Source organism: Lemur catta, chromosome X, assembly GCF_020740605.2.
Source record: "Lemur catta isolate mLemCat1 chromosome X, mLemCat1.pri, whole genome shotgun sequence".
NCBI lineage: Eukaryota > Metazoa > Chordata > Mammalia > Primates > Lemuridae > Lemur > Lemur catta.
Genome location: NC_059155.1, coordinates 49,901,813 through 49,921,272, shown reverse-complemented (window position 1 = coordinate 49,921,272; position 19,460 = coordinate 49,901,813). Strand labels below are relative to the sequence as shown.

Sequence of the window (19,460 nt, the reverse complement as noted above, 5' to 3'; positions counted from 1 at the left end):
ACTGTCACAGTGCAAAAACATAAAAGTAAACTATATGATATCTATAGGACATCATTTTAAATATATTTTATAAAAATAAAGATTAAAAGTATGGAGAATGACTTATCATGCTAACATTAATCAAAAGAAAGCTGGAATAGCTACATTAATTTCCAAAAAAGCACACTTTAGGACAAAGAAAACTATTAAGGAAAAAGAAGGAGTATAACATAATGATAAAGATGTCAATTCTTCCAAAAGTCACAAAAATCCTTAATGTGAAAGTGCCGAATAACGTAACATCAAAATACATGAGATAAGAACTAATAGAACTACAAGGAGAAATAGAAACTTCCACAATTAGAGACTTTCACACTCTTTAGTCATTAATTGACACATCCAGCAGGCAGAAAAAAAGGTAATGATATTGCTGACAAAAGCGGTGCTTAGGACCATTACACACTGTCATACAGAGTAGTATAATGGACTTTAGAGACTCAGTAGAGGAGAGGGCGGGTGGTGTGGGAGGGATCAAAAATTACCTATTGGGCACAATGTACTCTATTATGGTAATGGGTACGCTAAGAGCCCTGCTTCATAACTACAAAATTCATCCATGTAACAAAAAAACACTTGTACCATAGAAATCTACTGAAATTTAAAAAAAAAAAAAGAAAAGAAAAAGATTCTTCAGCTAAAAAAAAAAAGAAGAAGAAGTGAGCTATCAAGTCATGAAAAGCTATGGAGGAACCTTAAGTGCATATTATTAAGTGAAAGAAGCCGATCTAAAAAGTCTACATACAATATGATTTCAACTAGATGAAAAGAGAAAAATACGGAGTCCATAAAAAGATTAGTAGTTATCAGAGGTTTGGGGGAGGGATAAATAGGTAAAGCCCAGGGATGTTTAGGGCAGTGTACCTATCCTGTATCTATGATACTGTATTGATGGATACATGTAATTATACATTTCTCAAACCCCACTGAATGTACTATACATTGGATCACCAATTGTAACAAATGTACCACACAAATGCAAGGTGTTCATAATAGGGGAACCTGTGGGGAGGGGGAAGAATATACGGTATATGGGAACTCTCTTGTATGTTCCATTCAGTTTTTCTGTAAATCTAAATTTTCTCTAAATTTAAAAAATAAAGTGACCGATGCAAGGTCACCCAGCTCATTTTTCCTCCCTACATTTCCCCCTTCACAGAACCAGGTCATTTTTTATTGAAAAAGTTATATAAAGGCTACATCTTTGCTGATCAAGAAAGTTACCAGGGACATCTAAATATAGCACCAAACTGCTAAAATACTCCAGAAACTTGAATAACAAAAGTCTCCAAAATTTGGACCATGGGGTCCACAAGACCACCTCTGAGTTTTGTTATTCCCTAGGAGGACTCACAGGACTCAGCACCAGTCATATTCACAACTAAGATTTATTTTAGTGAAAGAATACAAAACGAAATGCAGAAAGGGAAATGGCACATGAAGTCTAGAAGCAGCTAGGTACAACCTTCCAAGAGACTTCCCTTAGGGCTGTTACCCAGGACACCTTTAATTCCTCCTTCAATGAGTTATAACACAGTGAAAATGTTGTCTGCCAGGGATGGTCATTAGAGATTGCATACCCTAGGTGTTTATTAAGAGCTGATTATATAAGAAACTTCTGCCCAGCACATAGCAAAGTTCTAGACTCCTAGAAGAAAAGAAGGTCTTTAGAACAACACTTATCATATTCCTACAGGCATTCTAGGAACTGGAAGCTACATGCCTTTTTAAGCATAGTGCTCTCAGGTCTATTATGTCAACTCTTTTCTACAAAGGAACCCTGACACAGAGTAAATGCAAAAGGAAGAAAACAAAAGAGGGCAAAAGGAAAATGGCAAAAAACACCAGACTTAATTCCAGTTTATGGAAGAAAAGTAGCCCTTCTCCTTTTCAATATTAACTTCCTCCACCAAAGAGGCTCTTGGATCCATCACCTTCAAGCTCCGCGGACAATGTGGTGGATACCCATTAAACCAAGGATCAGGAGACGAGCTACATCTCTGTCACAATCTATGTAAGCCTGGACATGATTTCTAAAACCTTTTATAGCTCATATCTATGACTTTATTTGATCAGGTATCTCTATTCATGTTTTAATCTTTAATAGCTCCATCTTCTACAGGATCTTTTACTTATCATTCTTCCATTAAAAAAAAAAAAATCTTTTTTTTTTTTTTTTTTTTGGAGACAGAGTCTTGCTCTGTTGCCCAGGCTAGAGTGCCATGGTGTCAGCTTAGCTCACAGTAACCTCAAACTCCTGGGCTCAAGCAATCCTCCTGCCTCAGCCTCCCGAGTAGCTGAGACTACAGGCATGTGCCACCATGCCCAGCTAATTTTTTTCTATATAGATTTTTAGCTGTCCAAATCATTTCTTTCTATTTTTGGTAGAAACGGGGTCTGGCTCTTGCTCAGGCTGGTCTCGAACTCCTGACCTCGAGCAATCCTCCTGCATCGGCCTCTCAGACTGCTAGGATTACAGGCGTGAGCCACCGCACCCACCAAAAAAAAAAATTCTTAATCAGTTAATTCTTCCTTTCCCTTCCCCAGTGCCACTCTTCTGGATCAGGTCCTTTCCCCTACATCATTGCAACAGTTTCCTAAACTGGTTATCTTGCCTCTAGTTTCTCCCTGATGTAATTCATCATACAACCTCAGCTACTTTAAGATTCCTAAAACAGAATTCTACTCATGTTGCTTTCATGACCAAAAGCCTTCAATGATACCCCAGGGCCAACAGAATTAAATACAAACTTCTGTGCTTAGTATACCACAATATGGCCTCAATTTGTATGATCCCATCTTGTCTTTCACTACCCTCAGATTGTAATGCAACTTCAGGCCAAACCATTTCCCAAATGCCCTCCATGTTTTCCATCCTTGGGACCATTGGCCTCCATTTCAAAGGTCCATTTCTCCATGACTACCTGTCAAACACTTTAACCTATTTTTGAATGACCACCTCAAACTGGAAAGGCAACATTCTTCCACAAAGGCAATTCCCCACAACCAAATGTAAGTATTCTGTTCTCTACTTTCCCACACCCACAAGTATACCAAATACATAAGTATAAATAGTACATAAAAACTTCTACTTGTATAAGATTAATGAGTATTCTCATTCAGTATGCCAACTGTAAGCTACAGAATAGCAGAAAGCATGTCTTGTTTTCTCTGTAGTCCTGTTGGACCCAGAATAGTGCCTGGAATTTAGAAGCCAATCAACGAATAGTAGCTTATTTGAACTGAAATTACTGTAAGTCCCATGTAAGCAGTAGTCCTAGCACAGAACCAAATACAAAAAATAAAGTTATGGAATATCTCACGGCAAAAATTAGAAGTTCTGCTCCTGTTCTATCAAATACAACATTAGTTTAACTCTATTCTCATGTGAAATGTAGAATTAGAGACTTGGAATAAAAAGAGATTCTGGATATCATCAAGACCTTCTTATAAATAGGGGGAGTTTGGCCAAGAAAAAAGTATCTTACCCAAGGTCACATCCTCAGTTAGCAGGGGAGCTGGCTAGAAAAATCAGGGCTCCTGAGTCCTAGGCCAAGGTTTTAACTGCAAGTGCTACTATCACCTATGGTTCCCTACTAAAAACAGGGTATGGAGAAAGCCCTCCTACAGATAACTGCCACTGTTTCCAAGGCATAGCTAGCAATGGAACGCAGGGACAAGCTTTTAAAACATACCTCTTGTAATTGAGATTCTTTCTTTTTGGAAGACAGATGTAAGTGCCGATCCAGCAAAGAATAAAACCTCTCACCATCCTTTTCAAATTTCTTTTTCCGCTCCTAGATGTGGGAAAGAAGGCACAGATTAAATCTCTGCTTAGAAATCACAATGAAGGAGACAGTGTCAGGTTTCATGTGGTCAATGCCTGGAGTTCCTGGGAAGAAAAAAAATAACATTTGCATTTGTCTCAGCAGTTTCCACTTCCTGAAATATAACACCAAACCACTCTGCCTAGAAAATGGGCAGTTCCTATTGGTAGAGCTGAACACTGTAGGAGCTGCGGCTGAGAGAATTATGCATCAATGTTTTTCACATGCATTAACCACTCAAATTTTTTGAAAAAGGAAGAAGGAACACAAGTGTGAACTAAATATATGTCATGAAAAAGTTAATCTACAATGCATATAGACAACTGATAATAAGTAAAATATTTCCAAGGCAATAGGACCTAGCACTGTCTCTCTGAATGAATTCCTTGGAATTATGTGTATTAAAAGGGACTGTTAAAAATGAGGAAAAAGTCCTGTAAGATTTAGCTGAAAAGCAAGAGTTGAAAAGCCGAAATAAAGGACTCAGCCTTTACTGTCCTCAAGCGTGAAACTTTAAGTTCTCTGCTGCTCAGCACAACTGGAAGTCACACAGCATCCAAAGCAGCACTAACAATGCTTGTGTGTCCCATACTAATGCTGACGCTCTACAATCCTCTCAATACCATGCAGGGAAATTCATGTAAAAGGCTCCTGTTGTCTCATAGGAAATCAGAACTCACTTAACACCCACAATTGCAGGGTACTAGAAGAGGCACAGCAAGGAACACAAAGATAATAAGAAAAAAACAAAACCTTACAAAAGGTTTATTGCTACAGGCAATGTGTTGCTGGGCAGGAAGCTAGGACAGAGCTGGGACCTGTGACCTGTAAGGTATGTGCTTTTTATCAGACTATTCTTTTTTTATAATGGAAGGAAAGAAGTAGGTAAAAAGCTAACATTCATTAACTGAGGCCTACATCAGGCCACGCATACTGTAATAGACACTTAAAAACCATTATCTCATTAGAGTTTCTGTTTGAAACGGTTTTAAAAATACATGGTAGTGACGGTTACATATCATTTTGAATATAATCAATATTATTCAAGCGCTAAAGATGATTAAAATGGCAAACTTTGTTACATATATTTTACCACAATAAAAAAGTTATATGCTTAAGATCAGACAGACAATTCTGGTCCTATCAATCACTAATTTTGTAACCATTGAAAAGTTAATCTCACTAAGCTTCAGATTTCTTAATCTCCAAAACTGTCACAAAATAACATAGTATCTTACTGTATTCTATGAGGATTAAATGAAGTAAATTCATGTAATGTGCAATTTACTGTATGTATCTGTCCAATAAACAAAACCTATTATCAGAAAAATGTGAATTGATCATATCACTACTGCCAGCTCAAAACCTTCCAGGGTTCCCCACTAAACTTAGGATAAAATCCACACTTCTAACTATGGCCTACGAAATCCTCCATGATGTGGCCCATACCTACTTCTACTACATCTTCAACCACTCTCTTGCCAGTGTTTGGGACAGGTGAAATAGCTTTCTTTTAGTGCCTTAGACACACCACAAAGCTTATTCCTACCTCTGGACCTTCGCACTTGCTGTACTCTGCTGATATTCAGGTCACACCTAAAATGTCATCTCTTTAGAGGCTTTCTAGTAGGACCCACTCTAAAGCTACCCAGCACCAACTTCACCCTCACCAGTCACCTCTAATCAAAAGACTCATTTTATTGTCTTCACATCATTTTCTACTATCTGATGTTATTTATCTAATTATTTGTTTACCATCTGCCTCCTATTCCCTGGAACACCACTATAATGTAAGGTCCACCATGAGCAGAGAATTCATCTGTCTTATTCACTGTATGTGGAATAGTACTTGGTGTATAGTGTGCTCAAATAAATATTTGTTGAAAAATCAATTAATGAATATATGAATGAATACATGAATTAGACTTGCAACCTCAGTACAGTACAAGCACTAATTTCGTGTTCCAATATGAACAACATCAAACTGCTAGATTACAAATGTTAACATGAACTACCTGCCAATAAGTTTATTACATCAACTCCTTTTATTCTATTTTTCTGGCAGTAAAATCACATTGTTTCATCTAACTTACATGTAATGCTAGTAACAGCTACCACTTAAATTATTTGTCAATTGTTAAGTATTTTATATGCATTACCTCTTTGAATCCTCATATATGCCTCTGAATATTACCGTTTCTATCCCCATTTTCACATGAAAAATGAGCCTAAGGCTCAGAGAACTAATTTGTCCAAAGTTGCACAGCTAGAAATAGAGAGCCAAGATGCAAACGCATGTGTTACTCTAAGATCAACACTATCCTAGGTTACGGAAAGGGCACTAAACCAGGTTCAAATTCGGCCTTTTTTTTTTTTTTTTTTTTTTGAGACACAGTCTCACTCTGTTGCCCGGGCTAGAGTGAGTGCCGTGGCGTCAGCCTAGCTCACAGCAACCTCACACTCCTGGGCTTCAGCGATCCTCCTGCCTTAGCCTCCCGAGTAGCTAGGACTACAGGCATGCGCCACCATGCCTGGCTAATTTTTTCTATATATATTTTTAGTTGGCCAGATAATTTCTTTCCATTTTTAGTAGAGATGGGGTCTCGCTCTTGCTCAGGCTGGTCTCGAACTCCTGACCTCAAGCAATCCACCCGCCTCGGCCTCCCAGAGTGCTAGGATTACAGGCCTGAGCCACCACGCCCCGCCAAATTTGACCTTTTTTATTTACTACTTATATTAACTTAAGCAAGAAAATTAACCTCCTGACCCTCAATTTCCCAAAGTAAAAGTAGATCACCTGGTAAAGAGACCACCATTTATTTTATAAGAAAAGACAATTAGGCCAGGTGCGGTGGCTCACGCCTGTAATCCTAGCACTCTGGGAGGCCAAGGCGGGCAGATTGTTTGAGCTCAGGAGTTCGAGACCAACCTGAGCAAGAGTGAGACCCCCGTCTCTACTAAAAATAGAAAGAAATTATATGGACAGCTTAAAAATATATATAGAAAAAATTAGCCAGGCACGGTGGTGCATGCCTGTAGTCCCAGCTACTCGGGAGGCTGAGGCAGGAGGATTGCTTGAGCCCAGGAGTTTGAGGTTGCTGTGAGCTAGGCTGACGCCATGGCACTCTAGCCTGGGCAACAGAGTGAGACTCTGTCTCATAAAAAAAAAAAAAAAAAGACAAGACAAGACAATTAAGTAAATTCCTTAAGGACATGTGCAGCACACCGTTAAATGAGATACTACTTATGGGATATTGATTTAAATTAGTACCAAGTATAAACTTGCATTTAAGGTCCTTGAGACTCACCCAGATCTACTGTCTAGTTTTATCTACAACACTCCCTGTATGAACCACTTATATCCATACCACATTATTCCGTGTTTTACAAATATGCCACATTTTTGATACCATGCTTTTTGCTCGTGTCATTTCCTCTACTTAGAATGCCCTTTCTCCATTATTTCCTTATTGAAATTGGAAGGCCCTTAGCTGGCTGGTTCCTTTTGCTCCCAAGAATAGAGGCTACTTGATATGCCCATACAGGTCTAGCCAGGTGGCAATTGCTGAAAATAGGCCACCATGAGGCAGGGTGAATTGAGAACTGATGTCCCATACACTCTACTCACTATCATGTCAGTGTAACTACTAGACTGACTATGACTTTGTGTTCCATTAGAGACATCAAGATTTCTACCTGGTTCATAATTCCCAGTCTCTACCATGCATCTCACTTGAGTCTCAGACAAATTTCATGCCCTCCATCAGTAATCAGGTCCTTTAGAATTGGATCCTATTTAGTTATGGACAATCTTGATCCTTCTCATCATCCCCTCCCCTCCTACCACTGAACTAAGTCACTTACTTCCATTTCTAAATGATGTTGCCTCCTGAACTCCCTTTTTGAGTACCACTAGCTGGGCCATTGCTCTTATGCTAGGGTCATTCCTGACCTTAGGGGTGAGGATAAGCTTTGTTTGTAATACAGGAGAGATTTAAGTATGTTTTTATATGGAGGGAGAAAGAATGGAAAAAACAAGTGAAGGGGATGGGATACAAAGCTCAATATCACATATGGGTAGGAGAAGGGTCCAGATGTTTCCTGAGATAGGAAAGAACAAGGCAAAAATAGGTAGGGATGGAGGGTAGTTTTGCAGAAGACTAACAAATGAGTCAGTTGATGGCTGGCTAATGGCACAGGGGAGATAAGAAACCATGTTCTTGTGATTATTAGAGTTAGTTACATATCACTGAGCTCCTTGAAGCTAAGGACAATGTCTTATTGAATTCCGTCCCTAGGGCCTAGCATTGGAATAAGCACACATAGGTGCTCAAGATATACTTATTAAATTAAACTATCATGTAATGCAGGACGGGAAAGAGAATTTAGTATCTTCTGAGTGCCCCTAATATACCATGCATGGTCTGGACATTTGATCCCCACATAATCACCAGTGTTGCCTTATAATAAACATGAGTAGCACTTTTCACAAATGAAGAAACTACACCTCAGAGAGGTTCAATAGCTTACCCAAGACCACACAACAAATAAAAGGTAGAGTGACCTATCTAAAATCCCCTCCATTCCCCTGTTTAAAAGCCTTCATTATTGACTGCAGGACTTTGCCTGCACACCCTGAAGATATACATGATCCTTTGGAAAATGGTAATATGTACTTTGACAGCCATCTATCTTTGCGTGAGATGTGCCTCTCCACTGAACATATTCTTCCCTCATTCACCACTTCACTGGATAATTTCAGTTCATCCAGTCTTCTCAATGGACTCATTACTAAGTCCTACTCAATGCCCCCACATCCTATTCTGGAATTGGGGTGTCCCCTGTGCTCACTCAGCACTGTATACATAATAATATTATAACACCAACCCCACTGTTTGTCTACACTGTGAGTTCTTTGAGTGCAGGAACTGTATCTCAATCACCTATCTAAACCCAGATATAAATAAGTAACAGAGAGCATGCTATTAATTACTCGGTAAATACTGAGTGAGATGGCTCACGCCTGTAATCTTAGCACTCTGGGAGGCCGAGGCGGGTGGATCGCTCGAGGTCAGGAGTTTGAGACCAGCCTGAGCAAGAGTGAGACCCCGTCTCTACTAAAAATAGAAGAAATTATCTGGCCAACTAAAAATATATATACAAAAAATTAGCCGGGCATGGTGGCGCATGCCTGTAGTCCCAGCTACTTGGGAGGCTGAGGCAGGAGGATCGCTTAAGTCCAGGAGTTTGAGGTTGCTGTGAGCTAGGCTGACACCACGGCACTCACTCCAACCCGGGCAACAGAGCGAGACTGTCTCAAAAAAAAAAAAAAAAAAAAAAATACTGAGTGTGAGAGACAAACAGGAAGAATATGAGTAAAAGAGAACAAAAGAATGAAAAGACGGAAGGAGTACTTGTTAAAAAAGGGATTGTTTTATATTAATATTTTTAGTCCTTAATAACAAATTCAATAACTAGAAACATTATCACTGCATCACTATTAATATGAAGATGTTATATCATTTATATGTACTAAAACATTTATAGAACATTACAAGGAGAACACATCTTCATAGGCATTAGTGTCACTGGCGAATAACAATTTTCTTTTTACTCTCTAGGTTTGCATAATAACCATACATTCAATATTCCAATTGTATAGATTCTTTTATCTCATCAGCTATAAATATATTAAGGAAGCTTGTGGAAGTCATAGACTTAGCTCTGTGGGGAATCCAAAAAAGGAAAAGCTATTGGAACTAGGCTTCAAGACCCTCATAATAATCCAGCAAGGACAAGAAATGTACCCAGAAGCCCAATATTCCTTTCAGTTGTAAAACGAAATGCTGAGGTTAAGTAATGCGGTAGCAATGTCCTTACCAAACAGACTTGGGGTAAATTAAGCACAGTCTATGGAGATTGCTGTTTCCTATATGTATCTTTTAAGGATTTTATATTTTTCATTTTTAGTTTAATTGAACGAAATGGACATTGAGGCAAGAGCAACTTTCCATCCAGCAGTCAGATTGTAACAAGCTTTGCACAATTCCATAAAAACCTCCTATAGCTGAGCAGCTGGCTGGGGACCACTTGAGGACCACACAAAATGCCTAGAGAACAACATGTCCAGACAGCCAGAGCTAACAAACGTCTGTCCTAGCTGGAGGAAGTTAGCATAAATTGCCAAAGGTTTAAAACATTGGCTCTGGTTCAGCAAATGTCCCCTTTATGTACTGAGCAGACTCCTTCTCCAGCCAAATGAAGCTGGGATCATTTGGGCTGGCAAGACCAGCTGTGGAGCTGACAGCTATTGTCCCTCCTCCTCCTCCCACTTGGAAGGGGATGTGAGCTTATATAACCTCCTCCACCCACTTGCAGCAGTCCCTGGAGATCCCAGCCCACAGCACAGGCAGGGCTGTGAGCTCCAACTGGATAGTGTATCACTCTTTTTATGTAGGATGACACTTCTGTGAGCAGGACTTTGCCATGTATAACAACATACTAAGGTCTTCCTTTACAAGGACTCTCCAGCAAATATTAATTCTTGCTGGAGTGGGGGCAGGGCACGTCAAGAAATAATAAACATAACAAAAGAGAAAAACTCAAAACTATAATGTAAAATTCACCTTCAACAATATATATAAAATTCAGATTTAGAACTTGTTTTTAAGGTAAGGATGAATGTAGGAAAAAGTAAACTGACACAGCTCAGTAACTTCCCAGACAGCCAAGACACATGAATTCACTGACTCTCAATTTCTGCCCCAAGGGAAATTGCCTCATTGTTCTTTCCCTGTGTCACAGACACGGCAATACCAAATGGTATTGCAGACTGCTAAAAAATCAACTATACAGATAAATCAGCCAAGCTGAGGTTTATAATCCTTATAAGGTTTAACTTATAACATACAAGTAAAAGGGTGAACTTACGAAGACATTTTTGAAATGTACACAAGTAGTTGACAGAAATAGAACTAATGTTTCAGCGCCAAGCATGTTTTATGCACTATCTCACTTAATCTTCACAACCCTGTGATGTAAGTATAATTATTACCCACATTTTAAAGCTGAAAACGAGGCTCAAGGACATGAAGTAATTCACTCCATGTCACAAAACTAGTAAGGAGTAGAGCTGGGCTGGTCAGCGTTGATCGGTTGAGCCATGTTTCTCCCTGCGTAACTACACGGTACAATGGTTAACGGCATGGAATCTGGAATCAGACTATCCGGGCTCAAGTACCATTTGTGTTCCTTCCAGTATATTATCGTAGTTATCTAGTCTCCTTGAACTTTAGGTTTTTGTTGTTGCTGTTCTTTGTTCACATTTGGCTTTTTGATTTGTTTATTATAATCTGTAAAAGAGGAATAAATAGAGTCCTTACCTCATAGGGATTTGAAGATTGAAGAAATTGTATCTGTAGAGTACTTAGAAGAATACCTTGCACTATATGAACACAATATGAATGTTTAACAAATACACATACATGGTTATAATACCCTGAACTTAGAAGAGGTCATGAGTCCCATCTAACACACTGTGCTGCTGCCAGGAATAACTCCACTTAACATATCACATAGCAACAGATGGCACCCTGAAAGATCTTTGCCGAGAGCAATGTTACCATTTTCCCTAACAGCACAGAACATTTAAATTTTGTTACATCCAGGAAATACTTCCTCAGCTTGAACTTCAACCCTTTGTATTATGATTTTAGCCTACTTCCCACTGTGTAGTCCTTGGAAGAAATGGAAAAGAGATGAGCATGGCAAGGTGGAAAATAGAATTTCATGAGGAAAGGATGAAGGCTGAAATCTCTCCCAATCCCACCCCCAAGAATTTCCCCATTTTCTGTAGTGATAAAGACATAGAAACAGAAATAGAACCCTAGGTTCTACTCTTAACTCTGATTCCACCTAGCTATTTGAACATAAGCTAATCACTATATCCCTCTTGCTCCAATATCCTTATCTAGGCAATAAAAATACTAGATGAAGAGATCTCAAAGACCTTTAATGTTAAAATATTGTGAGGAAAAATGACTAGTTCAAGGTAAAACCACTTCTTAACACAACACTCTTCCCACTACACTTCTAGAAAAAATATTTTGACAGAGACCCATCTCTTAACTCCTGCCTCCTTATCACCACAAAATTTCAGCCAGGGCCTGGTAAGTTGAATTATTGTTTTCAAATCTCCCCCATTCCCTGTATCAATGTATTCTGCCATGTGACATCACAGTTCTTCCCAAAAGAGGCAGAATTAACTTCACTTTCTTACAGATGTCTGTCTTGGCCATATGACTTACTTTGGCCAATTGAGTTTGTGAGGAAGTGATGGCTGACCACCTTTGAGACTAGCTTTTAAAAGCTTACATATGTCTCTATTCACCCACCATGAACTTATACCATCATGATGAGAAGAATCTGCCTCAGGTAGACCCTTGATCCCTGAAAAATAGAGACACATGGTGTAAACCTAAACAGAGCTAATAAACTGAGCCAAGCTCCTATAAACCTTATAGAGTTCAACAAAGCTACCCCAGACAAATAGATGTTTAAGTTAGGCCGGGCAGAGTGGCTCATACCTATAATCCTAGCACTCTGGGAGGCTAAGGCGGGAGGATTGCTTGAGCTCAGGAGCTCGAAACCAGCCTGAGCAAGAAAAATTAGCCAAGCACAGTGGCACGAGCCTGTAGTCCCAGCTACTCGAGAAGCTGAGGCAGGAGGATCACTTGAGCCCAGGAGTTTGAGGTTGCAGTGAGCTATCATGACACCACTGTACTCTAGCCCTGGCAACAGAGTGAAACTGTGTCTCAAAAAGAAAAAAAAAAAAAAAGATGTTTGAGCTAGAAGTAAATGCTTATTGTTATATGCCGCTGACTTTGGGAATGCTTTGTTATGTGCTACCTGTGATAGCTAACCAATATACAAAGTTTGCCAAAGCTCTCAAGGAAAGCATTTAGTGGCCATGATAAATTTCATATCAGCAGACAATTTCATCTACCAACAATTTCCTATTATCTTCCCAAGTGAGAGTTTACTCTTGAACTCAAACACCAGCTTACTTAAGGTTCTTATTTCCCTGTTTTCTCATCTGCAAAATGAAGATAACAATAGTACCTACATCATACAGCTGTTGCAAGGCTCAAAGAGATAATGCATGGGAAATATATATTGAGTATTGGTAAGAATAGCAATGATGATGATGTTGGTGGTGATGATGATGATAATGAATTGGTACCTTCCTTGACACAATCATCGAGAGAATAGTAAATGCTTTGAAAACAATATGCAAAAACTTTCCTGTGGCTATAAGATTCTTGTTGGGATTAAAGCTTTCTTCCCCCCTTATTGCCTAATAATGCCAACTTCTTCCTGTGATTGTCAAAGGATGTAAGAAGCAGCTAAATACATGTTATCTCATACACACAGAGGATGCACAAATAAACAAGCAAAAAAAGAAATCTCTGCAGTGCTATCCTGGGGAGCATGTATCCTACTGTGAGCAGAATCCAGGGAGATTTTTCAAAGTCTGGCTTTGAAAGATGGAACTCCTTGGAGGACTGCTGTGCCTGGTGGGACTGATAACATAATTTAAAAAAAAAAAAATACCTGCTTTGGTTAAAACACAGACACATAAATAAAAAGTTCTATTAACAAAGTTGTCTGGATAGATATATGCTTAGAAATATATAAAATTCAAAATATAGCCCTTCACTTTCAGAATTGCAATGTGAGGCCTAGCTACGTTCTATCTTGGCTTGTCTCGTTCATACAACTTTAGAAGTAAAATGAACTCTGTACCTGATTCCCTTCATTTTTATCAGATATGAAAACTGTGATGCAAAAAGGTACATGTGATTCTCTCTGGAGGGAAACGGCTGAGGTCATCTCAATGGTATCACCTTACTTAAAGTTCCATGTCTGATCATGAGAATATAAGCGATTTGAGTATATAGAGAACTCATAGACCTCTGTTTAAAATGTCATATTTATGAAATATCTTTCAAGAAAAATGTGACTACATCTCTCTACGAGTCTATTGATCTGGGTTTTGGTCCCATTTCCCACACTAACAAACTGTGCCCCTGGGTCAGTTACATAACCCTTTAAGCCTCAGTTCCCTCATCTGTAAAGTGAAATTGGACGAATAACTTTGAATAACCCTCCTGCTACTAAACTACAATATATTAATAAATAGATAGTAATAGACAGGTTCATTTAAATTTTTTTAAAAATTAACAACCACAATAGGTCTATGTTATATAGGCAGGAATCATTTCCATAAGTTATTTATTTCTATTTTTCTTAAGAGCCAGGGTTTTGCTCTTACTCAGGCTGGTCTCTGACTCCTAACCTCAAATGATTCTCCTGCCTCCACCTCCCATACTGCTAGGATTACAGAGAGCCATCCCACCTTGCCCCGTATAAGTTCTTAAAGTGCTTAAGACCTGCTAGATCCCCAAATATGATCTAAAAAGCATGAAGATAGGATTCGAAGAATATGGGTTCTAATGCTTGTTCTGCCAGTATCTTCCCGTGGGACCTGGGAGAGGTCACTTTCCCTCCCTCGGTCTTTGATGCAATCTCTCTCTGGAATACAAGATACGCTGAAGGCTCCCTTGTGATTATTATATCAAAGTACTGTAGACACATAAGCAGAATTTTTCTTTTTCCTACCCTTTGAGTATATTCCAGAAGTTCCTAGTTAGGGTCTTAAAAGGCCATTATAACACTCACTATTCATTACCAACTTAACAGCGTATCTCTTCTTCTTTACTATTTAGTCAGATAATCAGGAAGGCAAGCAACGTTCTCAGGAGAAGTGAGTCCCTTTCCCAGGCCACAAGGGAATCTTAGTACTCCCAATTATATACCTACAAGTTGGCCCACAAATCAGCTACGCCAATAAAGTCTAAGGGAACGTCTGCTGGTGACTTTGAGAAGACTTTTTCTCTCTGGATGAAAGAAAAACTTGTTATCTGAAAGGAGCCCTTTCCTGTCCTTATGTCTGGGATGCTAATATGTGAGGATGTGGATATGTTGATCCGTGAGAGCTATATCATGACCCTGAGGTAAAGTCTAAGAGAATCACACAGAGAAGACTGAGAAGCCACTGACTGAAACTTCTAACTGCCTACCCTCCAGAGTTCTTAAATGAATAACAAATGTTCTAATGGTATTTAAAGGTTAATTTTATATGTCTACATGGCTAGGCCACAATATCCAAATATTTGGTCAGAAACTAATCTAGATGTTGCTGTAAAGGTAGTTTCTAGATGAGATTAACATTCAAATCAGTAGACTTTAGGGAAATATGGTTAACCTTTAGAATGTGTGTAGCTTTATTCAATCAGTCAAATGCCTTAGGAGAAAAAAAGACCCAGGTCACCTGAGGAAAAGGGAATGCCTGTGGACTTGAGTTATAACACCAACTTCCCTGGGTGGGTCTCAAGCCTGCTGGCTTACCTTACAGATTTTGGACTTGCTAGCCCCAACAATCAAGTGAGCCAAATCTGTTTCTCTCTCTCCCTCCCTCCCGGCCCTCCCCCATACATGTATCTTCTTGGTTCTGTTTCTTTAGAAAACTTTGACTAATATACGATATAACCCAGTGTTAGAAACAATTTTGACTGCAAGTTAACAAAAAACCCAACTGACTCACTGAGTCACTTTGTTTCTGGCCACTTGTTGTTGCTCTCCAACACCCCACAAGAGAAAGTTATTACCAAAGTCCCTAGACTCTCAATATAGAGGCATACTTCATTTTATTGTGCTTCACTTTATTGCATTTCACAGCCATTGTGTTTTTTTATTAATACAAACTGAAGGTTTGTGGCAACACTGTGTCCAAGCAATTGAATCAGTGCCATTTTTCCAACAGCATGCGCTCACTTTGTGTCTCTGTCAGAATTTTTTTTAGCAATGAAGCATTGTTTAATTAAAGTATATACTTTTTATAGACATAATGCTATTATACAATTAATAGACTATAGTAAGTATAAACATAACTTTTATAGACAATGGGAACCAAAAATAATTGTGACTCACTTTATTGCAATATTCACTTTGTTGTGATATTTGCTTCATTGCAATGGTCTAAATCTCAGCCCACAATATCTCCAAAGTATGCCTGTATTGGAGCTTCCATAAAGACATTTATTAATACAAATTAGCAGCTAAGACTATGGAATTCCCTGTGTGAGAAGACACTCAATTTTAAGCATTTCTGGTTTATAGCTGGAGCCAAGTAGCAGGAACACAATTATACCACACCATCCAGGATGAAGACCATAGATGTGCAGAGACCAGATAGACCTGGGTTTAAAATCTGGCTCTGTTATTTTGTAGCCTGTGTGATCTTGAGCAAGTATCTTATCTTCTCTGAGTGCTGTTTTCCTCATTTGTAAAATAAAAGACATCTTCACAGGGAATTGTGAAAATCAAATGCCAGTGTAGGGCATGATGCAGCGTAGATATTGAACACAAGTAAGCTCTTATACCTTTATCTACCAACAAAATATTTTTAAATATTTATTAGGCCTACACAGTAGCCAGTAGCCACAGGTGGCTATGTTAACTTCAGTTAATTAAAATTAAATGTAAAATTCAGTTTTTCAGTCATACAAGAAACTTTTCAAGTATGCAGTAGCCATGTGTGAATAGAAGCTGCTCTAGTGGACACTTCAGATATAGAATATTTGACATTTCCTCAAAAAACAGGGAATTCTCAAATCACAATCCAATTCAAGGGGATATGTGCTCTTGATTTCATATATTTCCTATCAACTCCAGGGGTGACTATGAAGCCAGCTAAAGAGCAGAGTTACAAGCTCACACAGGCTTAGCTCATCCAAGAAAGGTCACTTTTGTAATTACAAAGTGCCCTCCAATAGTTAAAGTGGAAAGGGTACTAGGATGGAGAGAAAAGGCAGATAATTGTTTCTTTTTGGTTTTAAAAAGGAAGAAGCAACTTTTGTTGTCTCTCTGTTCTGTGATCCAATTCTCCTCTGCTCTAGTGGAGGACAGCAAGAGACAGAGAAAACAATGTGACCTCCTCCTGGGTCAGTGTCCATTCTATGTCACCAACAATCAGGATGATATTCCCTTTTAACATTTTACTCTTGAAGCTAAATGTGGCCAGTTTTCTGTTTTTCAGTCATAGATTACCTTGTTACAGAATCTTATCAATAACATCACCACATCTGCCTATATGGGTACATTCTTAGATTGCTTGAGCAAAGAGATTACTGTGAGCTAGGTACTTTACATATGTGATCTCATTTGATATTAAGTAGAGTAGCTTTGTGTTTGCTAGAGAATACATTGGTTTTCCACAAATGACTGATTTCTTCTGTATACAGAGTAGAGACATAATAAACATTTGCTGAGCCATATTCTATTGCATCTTTTTCAATTAACTTATGTTTTCCCTTGGATGTAGAGCAAAGAAAAATCTTTTATACTGCTGGTGATGAGTGATGACATAAATTGATACCAGCAGTTTGGAGATCGAATTGAAACTCTATGTAGAAAAGATACATAGATTCTATAACATAGAAATTTTATTTCTATATATATACCCTGGAGAAAATTTTACATTTCCACAAGAAGACATGTAAGACACTGTTCACAGGAGTATTGTTTGCACTAATATAAAAAAATAGAAGCAACTGACTCATCAGCCAATAAGATAATGGTTGAAGAAATCATGGTATATACAGCACTTGTGTTTGCTTTTGTCTAACTTGTGGACACGGACTTACAGACAGGTACAAAAAATAAATCCTCTTTTGCAACCCAGAACTCATTGTTCAGTAGGAGTTTTGATACATATAAGAAGGAATATTATGAGATAGAAAAAAAAAGAAATCATGGTATAGTTTTGCAATGGAATACCATATAACCATAAAAATGAATAATCCTGAGTTGAATTTATAAATGCAGATGAATCTCACAATTATAACACTGAATGAAAAAAAGCAAGGTACAGAAGAATACATGCAGGATCATTCCATTTTTATAAATATAAAAAACAATAAGAGCAAATATTTATATACTGTTTCCAAAAGAGTTCTAAGCATTTTACATATATAAATGCTTTTTAATCCCCACAACAACACTATGAGGTAGATACTACAATTGATCCTATAGTATAGATAAGGAAAGTAAGGGCCACAGAAGTTAAGTGACTTGGCTAAGCTCAACAGCTAGTAAGTTCAAGAGCTGAGCTGCAAACCCAGGTAATCTTACTCCAGAGTCCACAGTCTTAACTACTATATTACATAAAACAGTACTATATATGACACAGGGACATTCACAGATGAGGAAAAGAAAAGGAAACTCATAATAGGGGAGGAAGACCATATATGAAGATAATCAGAAGGATAAACACACAAAGCTTCCCTCAGCCTCTGCCTTCCTACATGTACAACACATCAGACCATTGGTGAAAGACATGCTATTATGAGATGTTAATTATTTTTCAGGTTCTTTTCAATTTTTTAAAAGTTATATACTCTGAAAAGCACACCACACAAATGTCAAATCTGTACAAACTGAACACACTTGTGTCAATCAGCACCCAGATGAAAAAACAAAATGTTACCAGTTTCCTTGAAGAATTTCTTGTTATCTGTTGTGATTTTATTTATTTATCTATTTTCAGTATCAACTTTATTCTGGGGTAGCCACTCTGGCTTCTAACACTATCAGTTAGTTTTGCCTAGTTTTGCTCTTTACAGAAATGGACCCTAATAGAAGATAATTTTCTGTGACAGATTTTTTTTACTCGACCTTAAATTTGTCAGATTCACCCATATGATGGCATACAACAGCTCTAGTTGGTCTGTCCTCACTGCTGTGAAGTAACAAAAATATGCCACAATGTATTTACACATTCAATTATAAATAAACGTTATTGATTTTTTTTAATCCTTTCATAGCAGCCCTAAAAAGTTGGGATCAGAGTGCAGTGTAGGAGACAGACTCTGGAGTAACAAAAATCTACTTGAAGCTAGCTTCTGTTAATAACTATGTGTCCTTGGACAAGTTATTTGACCACTATGGGTCTTGATTTCCTCATCTGTAGCATGTGGATAATAATATTAACTGAGATGACATATAGCAAGTACCTATTAGATGACAGTTATTATTATAAGGATTTTAAAATCTTTCTTGTTGGTAGAGTGCAGTGGCTCACGCCTGTAATCCTAGCACTCTGGGAGGCCGAGGCAGGGGATCGTTTCAGCTCAGGAGTTCGAGACCAGCCTGAGCAAGAGTGAGACCCCGTCTCTACTAAAAATAGAAAATTAGCTGGACAACTAAAAATATATATAGAAAAAATTAGCCGGGCATGGTGGTGCATGCCTGTAGTCCCAGCTACTCGGGAGGCTGAGGCAGGAGGATCGCTTGAGCCCAGGACTTTGAGGTTGCTATGAGCTAGGATGACGCCACGGCACTCTAGCCCAGGCAACAAAGCATGACTGTCTCAAAAAAAAGAAAAAAAGAGAAAAAAAAAGAAAAGAAAAAAAATCTTTCTTGTTTACTTGAAAATCACTTATGGATTACTGTCATCTGGCACCCCGACTACTGGAT

General features: G+C 38.4%; 1 protein-coding gene and 1 non-coding gene across 3 annotated transcripts in view; one reads left to right on the top strand and one right to left on the bottom strand.

The window, feature by feature from the left end:
• Positions 1–19,460, bottom strand: part of OPHN1 (oligophrenin 1) — a 315,778-nt gene that overhangs the window by 147,504 nt on the left and 148,814 nt on the right. For both annotated transcript variants that reach the window (XM_045538904.1, XM_045538903.1), the window contains exon 6: positions 3,732–3,833. In XM_045538904.1, the coding sequence (XP_045394860.1) occupies positions 3,732–3,833 (102 nt within the window). The remainder of the gene's footprint in view (positions 1–3,731; positions 3,834–19,460) is intronic.
• On the top strand, positions 17,586–17,713 carry LOC123628987. The gene has a single exon (XR_006731862.1). It is a non-coding gene; the product is annotated as a small nucleolar RNA SNORA40 (small nucleolar RNA).